This window comes from Carex rostrata, chromosome 6, assembly GCF_964058835.1.
Source record: "Carex rostrata chromosome 6, lpCarRost1.2, whole genome shotgun sequence".
NCBI lineage: Eukaryota > Viridiplantae > Streptophyta > Magnoliopsida > Poales > Cyperaceae > Carex > Carex rostrata.
In genome coordinates this window covers 9,494,919-9,508,805 of record NC_135923.1, presented here as the reverse complement: position 1 = coordinate 9,508,805, position 13,887 = coordinate 9,494,919, and the positions used below count along the sequence as shown (strand labels likewise).

At 36.1% G+C, this 13,887-nt stretch overlaps 1 protein-coding gene across 1 annotated transcript; it reads right to left on the bottom strand.

Annotated features, from left to right (window-relative positions):
• Nucleotides 1-1,875: 1,875 nt before the first annotated feature.
• Nucleotides 1,876-6,148, bottom strand: LOC144556067 (ARM repeat superfamily protein). The gene is made up of 3 exons (XM_078304558.1): nt 5,972-6,148; nt 2,702-5,121; nt 1,876-2,483 (listed from the first exon to the last, which is right to left on the bottom strand). Exons 2-3 carry the CDS (start codon nt 5,110-5,112, stop codon nt 2,285-2,287), a joined length of 2,610 nt encoding a protein of 869 aa, XP_078160684.1. The 5' UTR covers nt 5,113-5,121; nt 5,972-6,148; the 3' UTR covers nt 1,876-2,284.
• Nucleotides 6,149-13,887: the final 7,739 nt, after the last annotated feature.

Sequence of the window (13,887 nt, the reverse complement as noted above, 5' to 3'; positions counted from 1 at the left end):
GAAGATCTCGTTTTAATCTCAAAAACTATATACAATACATTATATTTTACCTTATTTTTTAATGAAAAAGGAAAATAGACACAGACGAGATCTTGCAGGGCTTTTGGAATTCCAGAAAACCCAATCCATGAATATTGATTTTTCCCCTTTCTTACAAGAACCTAAAAGAAAACAATTACAGTTGTAAATCACAAACACAAATTGGAATTTCTTGTTTTACATATAGGACCCTGCAATTTGTGATTTTACATATCTTCTCTATACATTTTTTTTAAGGAAAAATTGGCTCACCGCATACCCTAAAGTGGGTAGAGACAGGTACCAAGGCCGTGGTGCTGCCCTGCGACATCACCTCCTGGTCGTGCTTCCAATCCACGAACACAAGCGACACCGAGGCACACAAGCAAAAAAAAGAAAACCTAACAGGTGAGTGTTGAGCGACTTAAAAACCTAGGGCCAAGGAGACGGAGGCCGGAGATGCGGATCGCGGAGAGCACCGTGCGCGGCGCGTCTGGGGGGCTGGTCGCTTCGCTGTCTCGCTGGTGGGGATTAGGTTAGAGTTAGTAACTTAGGTCAGAGAAGGCAGAGATGGGATTACGGAAAGCACCTCAATTTTTCTCCAAGAGACAAAGAGGAAGCGTAGGCGACTGAGGGAAGAAAAGACACCGACTGAGGAGACGAAGAGAGAAAAGGAAAGAGAGAGGATCCCAAGAGAGGAAAGAGGGAGGAGATGAAGATGGAGAAAGAGAGAAGTGGATCCGTTTTCCTGCCAGAGACTGAGGGAGAAAGAAAAATCCGTGTGGCTTTGTATGTTGCAGGTTGATATATAATTAATTTCAGACTTGTACACAAACGGATACATAAAATACATGCATAATATCTCATATTTAACAGAATGGTTTAGAATCGTTGGATCTGGTGAATGAAAGGCTGAGATCGTCTCTGGACAGATACACCATTCAGTCCCCTTTATTTCAAGGTGCTATTATAGAAGTTCTGATATTACTATTTATTTATTTATTTATTTATTTATTTTAGATTAATAACAACAACGAGGAGGGTTAAAATGCACCCTCCCCTCATATTTTCATTTTCAAAGTTCAAATAGTCGATTCGAACCTTCTAATATGTTATTCATATTAAAATATGCTTGGAGAACAAAATTTACATTTTTTGAAATTTTTTTTTTACTATTTTTTCAGATTTAAAAACCATCACTTTGCTAAATTTTTTTATTATTGTTTAGTTTAATCAAAAATTCTGAAAAAATAATAAAAAATTTTCAAAAATTATAAAATTCGGTCTCCAAGCACATTTTAATATGAAGAACATGTTAGAAGGTTGAAAATGAAGATATGAGAAAAAAATGCGCGTTAGAAGCACAAAAAGAGAGTGCATTTTAACCCTCCTCAACAACAAATAATATTACATAATTTTGAAAAACTGATGACCAATAATATTACGCAATTTTATACATAATTTCTTAAATTCAAAAACATGCAAGTAAAATAATATCAGAGAAACGCTTCCCGGAGAAATCTTTCTCCAAGTAGAACCTATGAAAAACTTCTGCTAGAATACAGGATTTCACCATACCCATGCTACTCGTTAAATTTATTTAATTTTAAATGCTTCAAATGAAAAATCGGAGATATTTCGGATCTGTATTTTATAATATGGTACTTAATTTTCTTAACCCACTTCAGCATTAAGCTTCAATCACCCAATGACCCAATATGCACATACTTAAATTACGTAATCCCAACCCCTTTCATTTCCTGACTGTATTAAGGCTGAAAGATAACCATCAGTTGAAACATAATCCACTGATAGCAGGAGTTAGCAATGTTATTTCCTAAATAACAAACAGCACGATTTTAAACAACACATTGCCATTTAACAAACTGAAAACAATAGCTATGCTTTTTCCTAAATGAAAATTTGTGCATGACAACACAAAAGTATACATAAATGACATGCTTATAACACAAACGACTACACATAAATGACCACTTAAATGAACAGCAACCACGTAGAGGGTGGTCGCATGCAAATGCAATTAATGAACGAAACCCTCTCCAAAACTGGCAAATCGCTGCCATTCTGCAACACTAAAGGAACCTAAATGAATGAAACAAACACGACAAGACACATCCTATGGCATATTACCCAGATAAAGAAATGACAATTCAAACATACGAGCACTTTTCGCTTGCCTAGATGAAAGGACCCAACTACCATAGATGCTGCAACAATAGGACACTGCCAGCTGGACACCTCCACCTCACGAAACCAGAACTCTTCTGATCATTCCCTGAGTCCATGTGGCAGTCTCCCTCAGCTGGTCATCATCAGACTGGAAGCACTCTCCCAAGAACTCCGCATGGAATGTGCAGTCTCTAAATAAGAGCTTCAGGTTTGGCCCCAGAGTATCAGCTAGGTCTCCCAGCATAGCAACGGCAGCTTTAGTCACTCCCTCATCCCTACAAAGTATTCATCTAAATTAGTTTTGAATTTTATGGGAGTACCTGGAATAAATGGACTAAACTTTATGGATTTTTCAATTGTATTTTTAATTTTGCTCCATTAGCACAACCAACCAATTTTTTTCTACAATTTAAACCCATGGACTAACCAAAATCGTCTATCTACCAGTAAAAATCAGTACTTCAGTCAAGATCTAAAATTAATTATTGCTCACCTGTTCTTGTCTTTAAACACTGCCTCAGTAAACTGCAGAAGATGGCCTGCATAAGGCAACATCAGATCGGCCTTAGCACTCTTGAAACCCTGCAGTATGCCTGAGTAGGCCTCAAAAATGCCACGTCTAAGCGAGTTCACATATTCCTCCGTATCCTCGTCAGTACACTCAATCTGCGCAGACAGCTCAGCAGCACCTTGCAGCATTGGGATTACATATGGCAGATATTTCTCAAAGTTCTCCCCGATAGCCAAAGCAATATCACCAAAGCACGAAAAGATTGGTGGTTTTACCGACCTGTGAAGTACTGCATTGGAGAGATCCTTCAGAAGAACGCTCATTATGCCGTCACAGAAAGGAAGCACTTTGTCGTCCAGTGCACGGCATATATCGCCCACCACACCAACCGAGATTGAACAGACCTGGTATTCCTCAAAGTTCTGCAACCCCCTTTCTAGGTGTCTGAAAAACTCAGGCATGTACTTGGCAAATTCTGGCCCAGTTGTATAAGCTAGGGCACCAATTGCCAGCATGGCCTCCTCATGGACCGTTGAGCTGTGGCATGCAAAGACCCGAAGGAACATGACCATCATCTGGTCAGCCGACTGGAGGATTACGGGCAATGACTCCGACCCGTTAAGTGTCTGTATGATGACCTGAATTACACCACAGAGCAGGGCTTGTAGGTTGCTCTGCCTCTCCTTGTCATCGGTAGAAACAATCTCCATCTCCATGGTCTGGCCTAACCTCTTTAAAATCTCATGCAACAACTGTGCGATCATGTTTGCATTCTCAGGTATGCTGCTACATCTCACAATCTCATTGAGTGTTTCATATGCTGATGATGAGAGCCGGTTACTGCTAACATCTGTCCGGTCTGCAGTAGAGAGGAGGGCTGCTATAATGTTCCCCAGATAAGGTGTGAGCACTGATGAAGAAGGCCCAGCATCTTCATAGCCCTGAGCCAGGAAATAAATGGCCCCACAAACCTTCTCAGCAACATTAGGTACATCCCGAATGCTCTCCAGAAGCACCGACATGATTTTGGGAAGGTTTGAGTTGTCTATTATGGTACTGCTTGGCGAGTGCAGGATTTCAAATATTCTGCTAAGGGTCCATGCAGTTGTGTCCCTGACATGACTACTGGGGTCTTTCATTGCACTGAGCAAAAAATCAAGCCCATTGTGTACCATTGGCGCCAACTTGTCAACAGAAGGGCCTTCTAGGATGGACCCGAATGCAAAAGTAGCTGCTTCATGGCTACGCCACTCTGACTTTGTGATATTAGCCTGCACAAAGGGCATCACAAGAGGGACCACCGCATCCCCAACGGTACAAGCAACTAATCCGAGACAGGTCCCACCAGCCATAGATAGATTCCACACTCCATCTTCTTGGTCTTGGTCCTCCTCTTGCTTCAACAAGGTTTCCAGCAAAACAGGTACCAACACATGCAACGCCTTTTCAACAAACCGGAAATGAAGCACAGAATTACCCTCATCAGAACCGGCACACTCTTCCTGTATCGCAATCTCCTCATCGCAAACTGTGCTCCAGAACTCAATCGCCTGGAGAGCAACTTGTTCCTCATCTCCCCTTATAGCATTGGCCGTCAGGTTAAACAATGTCTGCATATAGGGCTCGAGAAGGCCATAATAGATGGAGGCGATGGAAACGAGGCACTCAAAGGCAGCCTGCCTGATTTCAGGCTCCTTAGACACAGCAGTCTCGCAAATCACCTTCATTATATAGTTCCTCTCCATTTCATTCTCAAAGTTTGTCTGTGCAAAATCGAGGGCATTGTACAATGCCGTGACAGCTGCTAAGCGCACTTCAAACCCGTGTTCAGACTGGTTCATACCCTGAACCACTGCTGTCAGAACAGCATTGACCTGGTCTTGCTCCAGGTCGGAAGGAGAAATCTCCTCACAAACATACCCAAGAGACTGAAGGGTGGCCTGTTTGAGTGAAGCAGGTGTCTCTTTGGTCGTCATGTTGGCAAGCAACTTCCCGATCAAATCCTGCCATTCCTTTCTTGGGATCTCAATGGAGGCCACCTTGGCAATGACTTGTGAAGAGGTGCTGCGTGCATCAGAAACCGGTGATGCCAGGGTCGTTAACAAAGCCTCCTTGATCTGAGACTTGATGGCAGGATCGACAGCAACCCATTGCTTGGTCAGCTGCTCTTTTCTGAAGGAGTCTTTTGCATCGAGCGAGTTCTTCAGCAAGATACCTGCGAGCCGGCGGGATTCAGGGGGCTTTTGCTCGTTTGCCAACTCAGCTGATAAGGAAAGGAGGAAATGAGGGAGGTTCTGCTCCTGGAACTGCTTTAGGTTTGACTCCGCAACAGTACGGATTTGGCCATCAGGAGATTGAGCTGCCAATAGCACCTGAGTGATCTCCATAGCCATTTACTAACACTGAAAGATAGGGCATAAGCAAATAAAGACAGTTCGAAATAGGGGGAAAGAGTGGAAATGTTAATTTATATAGACTAACCACAGAAGTATTTAATCACCGATGGAGGGTTCAGTATGTAATTAGCATTAGTAAGGAGTTGTGCGGGTACATTTTCATGGAACATGTTGACTAAAACCTCTGAATCACACTTCAAGACTAAATAAAATGAAATAGTATCCTTGGGCTCAAGGTTAAATGCTGAATTACATTGACCTTGAAAAAATAAAAAAGGCAGAATTAAATTTCAAAATATTTGCAATGCATGAGAAAGCCAATATAACTTCATTTCAGTTATAAATCAACAGAAGGCTCCAAATGAAACTGTGACATTAAATCAAGAGATCTAAGAGAACAGAATTAATTACACAACCTATTTTGCATGTGCAAGGGCTCTGCACCTAGCAACCTTTTTTGAGGGGGTAACGTCACACCAAACAGTACAGAATCCCTCTGAATATATTTGAGGAAATAAAAAATACATATACTCTTACAATACACAAGAAAATCGCTCGGAAATAATTATGTTTATGAATTAACAAGTCCCTAGAGACATAACTCTCAAAATACCTAGGTCTTCGTAAAAATTGCCGAAAAGGGAAAAACCCTAAAATAGACCTAAACCCTACCATTTCCAACACCAGCAGCACCTTCGACATCCAACAACAAAAAACAAGGAAACTATAGTTATATTACCTACGATTGACTGGACGCTACTGCAAAGAATGGATAAAAGTTTTAAAAATCAAAGAAATTCGAAATGGAAAGCAGATCTACAAATAGGTGCTGTATGAGGAGTTTAAGAACTATTACCTTGGGTTTAGATTCGATGAGGCAACTTCCGCTTGTTAGCGCTTCCGATCGGCGCTCGACAAGGAGAAGAGGGAAAGGGAAAAGGAAAGATAAGAGACGACGGTCGGGATTTATTCTGCGAGAGAGTGTTTTCGAATTTGATGGGAAAAGCGGGAGGGCGTGGGAGCGAAAAACCCTAAATTCAGAGAATCGTGGTCACGTGATTCTCCCGTGCTATGATTGTGTGGGCCTTAGAGGGCTTAATGGCCTTTTAATAAACCCAATATGTCAAAGCGCAACTTGAAGTTTAATGATCTAGATTAGAATAACGAATTTATGCCGCAATGAAAAATCATCCTCAATCGCACGACTCTATTTTACAGTCTGTCCATGAAAAGAGTTCAAAATCCTTACACGACGATATCTCGAAGTAAAACTACTAAAGATTCCCAATTCACAATCCAAACCGACTAGAGCAAGCAATTCTCGGTGAATTTCTTATAGTTCTCTCTCATTCTATTGTACAATGAGTATTGAATTATGTGAATTATGTCCCTCCGTCAAATGCTATCCATTGGAGATAGATTGATCTTAATCAATTAAGTCTTGTTCTCTATGCCACTTTATACAGTTTCTATATATAAAATTCTAGTCCATGTCATCAAATAAATAGATAGAATTAGATGTAGATTTTTATGAACAGATAGAAGTAGGAAAATGTATGCTTTAATCGATCAAGTGGCAAATAGCATGCTTTGCAAAAGAATATGAAGATTTATTTTGGACCTTAGACAAATGAATATAGTTTTTCTTATGAAATTGCGGTGGAAATTTCAAGACCAAACTTATAACAATTTGTGGAAAACCATTACCCAGTACAAATACTATTCTAATTTTGATATACCTTATTCAGCCTTTTGGTGAGAAATAATGAAATTAGATAGTTTAGAACATTGTAGTGTGTTACACCAACTAAGAGTTAATTCATTGTTATTGTTCTGGTTAGATAACATGGGATAATCAATGCCCATTGGCAACCCAATTCTCCTGTCTATTTGAGATGTGTACCGATCAAACAGTTACATTGAAAGAGGTGATCAATACACAACGGAAAAGTCAAATTTAGAAGACAATTTGACCACATTACATTGACTGAATGCTCCTCTATTTTACATAAGATTAACAACATGTCTTTCACCCATACGTATGATATGATAGGATAGCATGGAAATGGAAAGCATCTGGAAAATTATTTGTTAAGTCTATGTATAAATTCATTACTTTTGTAGCACCAATCAAACCAATGTTGTGGTGGACCATACATATTCCATATAAAATTAAAATATTCATGTGGTTAGTTGTCAAGAATAGAATATTGACCAAACACAATCTCAACAATTGAGGATGGATAGGTCATACCAAATGTCAATTCTGTAAGGATGGAAACCACCAATCATTTGTTTCTTACCTATCCTCTTGCACATCAAATTTGGTTTTGGATGGCCCAAGTCAATATGTTCATAAAAATTGATATAGTTTTCAGGATATTATTGAGTTTGCTTGATCCCTTAAGGGAGAAAATCAAATTGCTTTCTTAATCATGCTTTGTGCTTTATGTTGGACAATTTAGAAACTTAGAAATACATATGTTTTCAAAAATAAAAAATCATTTAGAACAATCATTTTGCTAATTATCTCTTTGATCACTTATTGGATTGGTATCACAAGAGACAGGCAAAGGAGCTGGTGCCAGCATGGCTACCGGATGACATTAAAACAATCTCTTCGCAAGTGTGGGACCTAAATGACACTCAAATAGTATTGTATGAGAGTCCAAGTGAAGAAGGAGAAACATTTGAGTATACTGTTTAAATTGATATTATGAATTTTATTATGGTTTGTAATAGGTAGTAATATATGGACTTCGCTTTTGATGCCAAACATTAGTAGGCTTATATTCTATCTTCTAGTCAGTGAACTGCAAGTACTTAGTTCGTAGATTCAGTAGGTTTATTTTGTGTTTTGAACAATTGATCTGATGGATGACTGCAGATAGAACACAGTATTCATTTTTGCATATAACCAGTTTCAAAATTTCTCTAATGAAACAGAATAGTTTTCTATCTAAAAATAAATATTTCTCTCCAACTTGAAAGAAAAAATGGCTAAATATATTAAGTTTTAAAATAAAGATCAGGTTTAAAAAAAAAAAAAAACAAGAGATGCATTTTGAAAGTCATATTGAGTGCAGTCAGGAAGATATTTGCTCCTTTTGTCTGATATATTTTGCAAAATAAGCTTCCAAAATTATAATTCTAAACATACAAAATTCTAAAAATATATTTGAACTTCAAAATTATTACAAAATTAGGTCTATCTTAAAATTTTGCTCTATTTTTATTTCATACCGTGATGGTTTTGCTACAGCGCATGGTCATGAAGTGTGCTATGTACCGCAGCTGGACAGCATAGCAAATAGAACTTGTAGGTTCTGTTGTTGCATACTTTGCATATTAGCTAGAGGCATAACTGTACATAAAACTTTTAAATCAATTTATGAACCAAATCACATTCAAACAAACCGAATATTCAGATAATTACTTAAATGAGGAGGGTTCAAATGCACCCAAATTTTTGTGCACCCAAATGCACCCTATCATTTTTCTCCATTTTAAAAGTCTGAATAGTCAATCCGAACCGTTAGATGCGATCTATATATTAAGATGTGCTTGGCGACCAAATTTTACATTTTTTGGAATTTTTTTACTATTTATTAAGCCACTTTGAAAATCGCTGATCCAATGGTCCAGAAAATGTAAAATCAGCGATTTTCAAAGTGGCTTAATAAATAGTAAAAAAATTAAAAAAATGTAAAATTTGGTCTCCAAGCACATCTTAATATATAGATCGCATCTAACGGTTCGGATTGACTATTCGGACTTTGAAAACGGAGAAAAATGATTTGAAAAATAGGATACATTTGGGTGCATTTGAACCCTCCTCTACTTAAATATATGAAGATATGTGGTACCACTAGGGGTGCAAACGGATCGGATAGTGCTCAACCCATATCCGTATCCGTATTTTTTTTTTCGGATACGGATACAGATCGGATAGTAATCGGATACGGATACGAATCGGATATTAAACGGATACAGATACGGATCGGATATTTTTGGATACGAATACAGATACGGATATAATTTGGATTTCTAATTCAAAATATATATCTAATTAACTTGTTACACCATTACAAAATATATATCTAATTAACTAAAATTCATCAACATAAATATAACTTTAATTAAAAATACCAACACAAAAGATCATCTTTAAAGATATTCTAATACAAAAGATAAATAGACACAAAAAAAATTCTCTCAAGTCTTAACATATCCGGATATCCGAAAAATTAAAATATCCGGATCCGGATAATTATCCGTATCCGTATCCGATTCCGAAACTCAACCCGTATCCGTATCCGAATCCGCATAAAAAAAATCCGTATCCGTATCCGATTCCGCAACTATCCGAATCCGCAATCAGACGGGTAATATCCGACCCGTTTGCACCCCTAGGTACCACATACTAAACTAAAACTGAGGCAGATATCGAGCTTTTTATTTTTATTTTTCGTAACACCGCCAAAACATATATACAGCACATATCAGAAAGCATATATATATTTTTGTAAGGTCAGATAGCGTATATTTATAATGTGTGGATATCTGCCCAGATGGCATAGATTACAACGACAAAAAAAAATGGCACGTGGATAAACAAATTGCATTTGTTTTTGGTGAGAAATATAAACGACGTATTTTTAAATAAGAGATCGATTATATTTAAAATACTTTTTATTGAAGACGATGGCCTAACGAGTTATTAAAATTAACAAAGTAAAGTAAATATACAAATATTTTTTTAAAGTTAAGATAGATTGTGTATTAAGCTTGATGTAATTTTACAATCGATTGATCATCCATATAGTCTAACAACAATTCAATTTTATCAATATTTAGCGAATGATACAATAATTTTCATATTGTACGAAAATCCAATGTACAAGTTATCTAAACTACATTGAATCTATGTAAAATTTTATTTTTTATTTTGATGAGCCAATGTCTCTTTGAAGAATGAATCTTTGAGTTAGTGACAAAGACAATACTCACTTCATAAAATGTCACAATCCAAATTTAAATGGAACATCATTATGATTATTAAATAGTTGAACAATTTAATGTCCAACATTTACTCAAAAAATATTCCTATCCTTTTAATCAACTCAATATACAAATACATTAAAACCAAGGTTCTAAATAGCGATTATAGCGCAACCATAGCCAGTTATTTATAATCATTATAAAATAAAAGGGGTTAATAGTGTCATAATTTTTGAGGTATGAAAAAACTATAGCGCAGCTATAGCTAGCTATTTAGAACCCTCATTCAAACAAAAACGAATATGACATAAATGATGAAATCATGACATTTTACCATGATATATTGAAATCTTCGGCTCAAACTGATATAAATAAAATTAAAATTGGAGGAAATATGCTGCAAAGGATCGGATATTTTTTATGATTTGTTATCAAGAGGCCACCGCTACCCGGGTGCAAAGGATCCGTATCCTTCCAGGTACCTGACTCAAGCAAATTAAAACTGACGGATCAATACCCGGATCTCTATGTCCAGACGCAACGGAAGGAAGCAACCATCAGCAATGCATATAACAGTGGCGACTGGGACCTTAATCTAGAGACATATCTCTCACAGAATGCAATGGAGCAAAGTCAACAGTTACTGCAGCAACTCAACATTTTAACCTTTTAAGAAGGTCAACACGATGTGGCACTCTGGAATTGGGAGAAAAACAAAAACTTCACTGTCAATTCATTTTACAGGGGTATGGAAGATTATCCCTGTGTAAATGACATCAGGGCACAATCTTGGAATATTAAGGCTCCTCCAAGGGTACTGATTTTTATTTGGCTCATGTTAAGAAATAGGATACTCACGGTTGATAATCTTGTCAAGAGAGGTTGGGAAATCCCGAACAGGTGTATCTTATGTATGAGAGCGTCCGAAACGGTCGATCATCTGTATCGCGATTGTCGGTATACGGTGACAGTAATTCAGCATCTCATAAGAAGAACTCGGCATACATGGCAGTGCCCGGCCGCACTGGCAGCACAATACTTGCAAGGAGAATACAGAGATAACATCATCACCAATGGATATTTGGAAATTAGAAGAATGCAGGTCGTCATCTGCTTCGTGTTATGGAGGGAAAGATGTAAAAGAATTTTTAGGGAGGAAAGCATGGGTGAGGATATGTTGGCAAAGGAGATAATTGATGAATATACCAGTTGGTTTGCAAATGGCTGAGGGGGTTCGGAGGTCAATCTCAGAACATCAAAGAGAGACAGGGGCTTGTTGCAAAGCCACTCGAAGATTGGCTTATGGCAACTTTTAAGTTCGGTTCACAAATTTTACTATTTTTGCATTTACATTCCAAAACAGTAATTTCAATTATTGTGCTTTCCTTAATTGCTTTACATTTACAAATTGTATTTTAATTTCAAAAATCTTGTAAAAAACGACATCTCTGGTGTCAGTTTAATGGAACTTGAAGGCGAGACCTTCATTTTTCTCTCAAAAAAAAAAAAAAAACTGACGGATCAGATTAATTCCAGCCGGATCAAACTCAATTCAGTTCATGTGAAAATTGAAGGAGTCCGTTTTGAGATTCGTGCCAAGCTAAGAAAACCGTCCAATTGTATTTGTTCTCAGTCAGGTAACATGAGGGGATGTGAATTCCGGGTGCAAATGGTACTGACCAGACATGGGCTGCTCCGCAATAATTGTGAATTAAATTTCAATCCCTCATGTTTAATTATTTTAATTTGCGAGTAAAGGCTAAGGAGATAGTCCATGGACCATGGAATGGAGGTAGGGGCGCAAACGGATTGGATACAGATCTGATAGTGGTAAAATTATATTTTTATCTGTTTTTTTTTATTTTTTAAATACAAATACAGATATAAATTGAATATTAAACAGATATAAACACGAATCATATATTAAACATATACAAATATATGTACAGATATTATTCAGATACCTAATTTATATATTGTGATAAAATTAATATGTTATTTAATAAATTATTTTTTTCAATAGAAAATAAAAATAATATAATATACATTTATAATTCGAACATTCAATCATTACGATGAACAAAATAATATTTTTCTCATGTTAAATTTGTTATATCATTACAAAATATCGATATCATTAATAAAATTTAATCACTAACATAATCATATTTTAATCAATAAATACCAATAAAAAATTCCTTTCTAACTATATATGAATCCAAAACAAGTGGATACAAAAATGTGGATACAGGTAAGTATCTGTATCTGTAAAATTGGATATCCAAAAAAACTAAAAAATTACAGATACGGATAATTATTTGTATCTGCATCTACTTTCGAAATCAAAACCGTATATATGTAACTGATATGTTTGCACCCTTAAGTGAAGGGCCTTGAGATATGGGCAGTAATTAAAAATTCAAGCAAAAGGAATTGAAAAGAGATAGTCTCAATCTGCACTTAAGAATCAATATTAAAACAAGTAAGCACTTGAAGAATTTGATGAAGAGTTAAGAACGAGGAGGTGCTTATACACGTGATGAAGGGGCAGACCCGACAAGGGCTAGGGAGCCGAATTTTTTATTAATACTCTAAAAAAAAGTTTTTAACGAATATGTCTTTGCATTTATTTAAAAAAAAAAAATATCCTAATTGTCTCCTATAGGAGCGGCCCACACTGAAAACCTGACTGCCCCAGCCAAGGGCGGTCCGCTATGAAGATCTGGCCGCTCCACGGTCAGTTATAGAAGTGGTATGTGTTCGTTTTTTTCTCTCTTCTACTCTCTCTTCTACTCACTACAATTTTTTTTTTAAATTATGTTGTAATTACTCATTAATTACTTTTAATTACCCTCTAATTACTCTTTAATTACTCTTTAATTAGCTTTTAATTACTTTTTAAATTGTTATGACTTATTATTTAGAATCAAATTATTCTGTAATCGTTATTCACCGAACTAAGCCTTGTAACGAGCTGAGCAATGATGATTCAATCTGATAAATTAAAACCCCTAAAAGACGCAATTTCCCGAAAGAATAAAATAATAGAACCCAATACTTACTAAAAAAACATGAAAAAATAATACAATAACAAATTTTTTCAATTATATTGAAATTCAAACGTCTGATTCAAGTCATTGATCGTATTTATTTATTTATTCATGAGAAACACTTCCATATCAAATTATATATGTGATCTTTAAAGCTTATTTTATAATAGATCAAATGATCACAAAATAACAAATTTAGTAATCTGTAGCTGATATGTTCATTTTTTGACTATTTAATCTTAATATAAAATGAACTTAAAAAAATAATGAAAATTTTACGTGAATACATCTTCATGAAAATGAAGAAAATCAACGTTCCAAATTCAAATTTTAAATTTCAGAATAAAAAAAAATGAGATTGTGATATTAGTGGCACAACAAAATGATGACATTAAAAAGTTTAAAACCCTCCGGGTACAATAATAAACGAATACAAGCAATCAAAACAACTTGACTTTATAGTTTTTAATTAAAGTTTTAATCAATTAAAGATCGCATAATAAGACGGTTCAAATTTTTTGCAGTGCCTAATTTAAAGATTGGTAAAAAAAAACAGTGCGATTTGCAAAATAGTTCAAAGGGTTATGGATCGAGTCTTTCTCCAATAGAAAGAACCTTTAAAATCACCGCGCAAGATCAAAACAACTGTTCTTTGGTAGGCAAGGATCGGAAATAACAAAAAATATCCAAGCAAAACCCTGAAAATTGTAAAAAGTGGATC

Excerpts from the sequence above, each read along its gene's own strand:
- LOC144556067 (XM_078304558.1), bottom strand. The coding sequence starts at position 5,112 with ATGGCTATGGAGATCACTCAGGTGCTATTGGCAGCTCAATCTCCTGAT. Across the intron at positions 2,484-2,701 it reads GTGTTTAAAGACAAGAACAG|GGATGAGGGAGTGACTAAAG; the intron begins GTGAGCAATAAT and ends AATACTTTGTAG.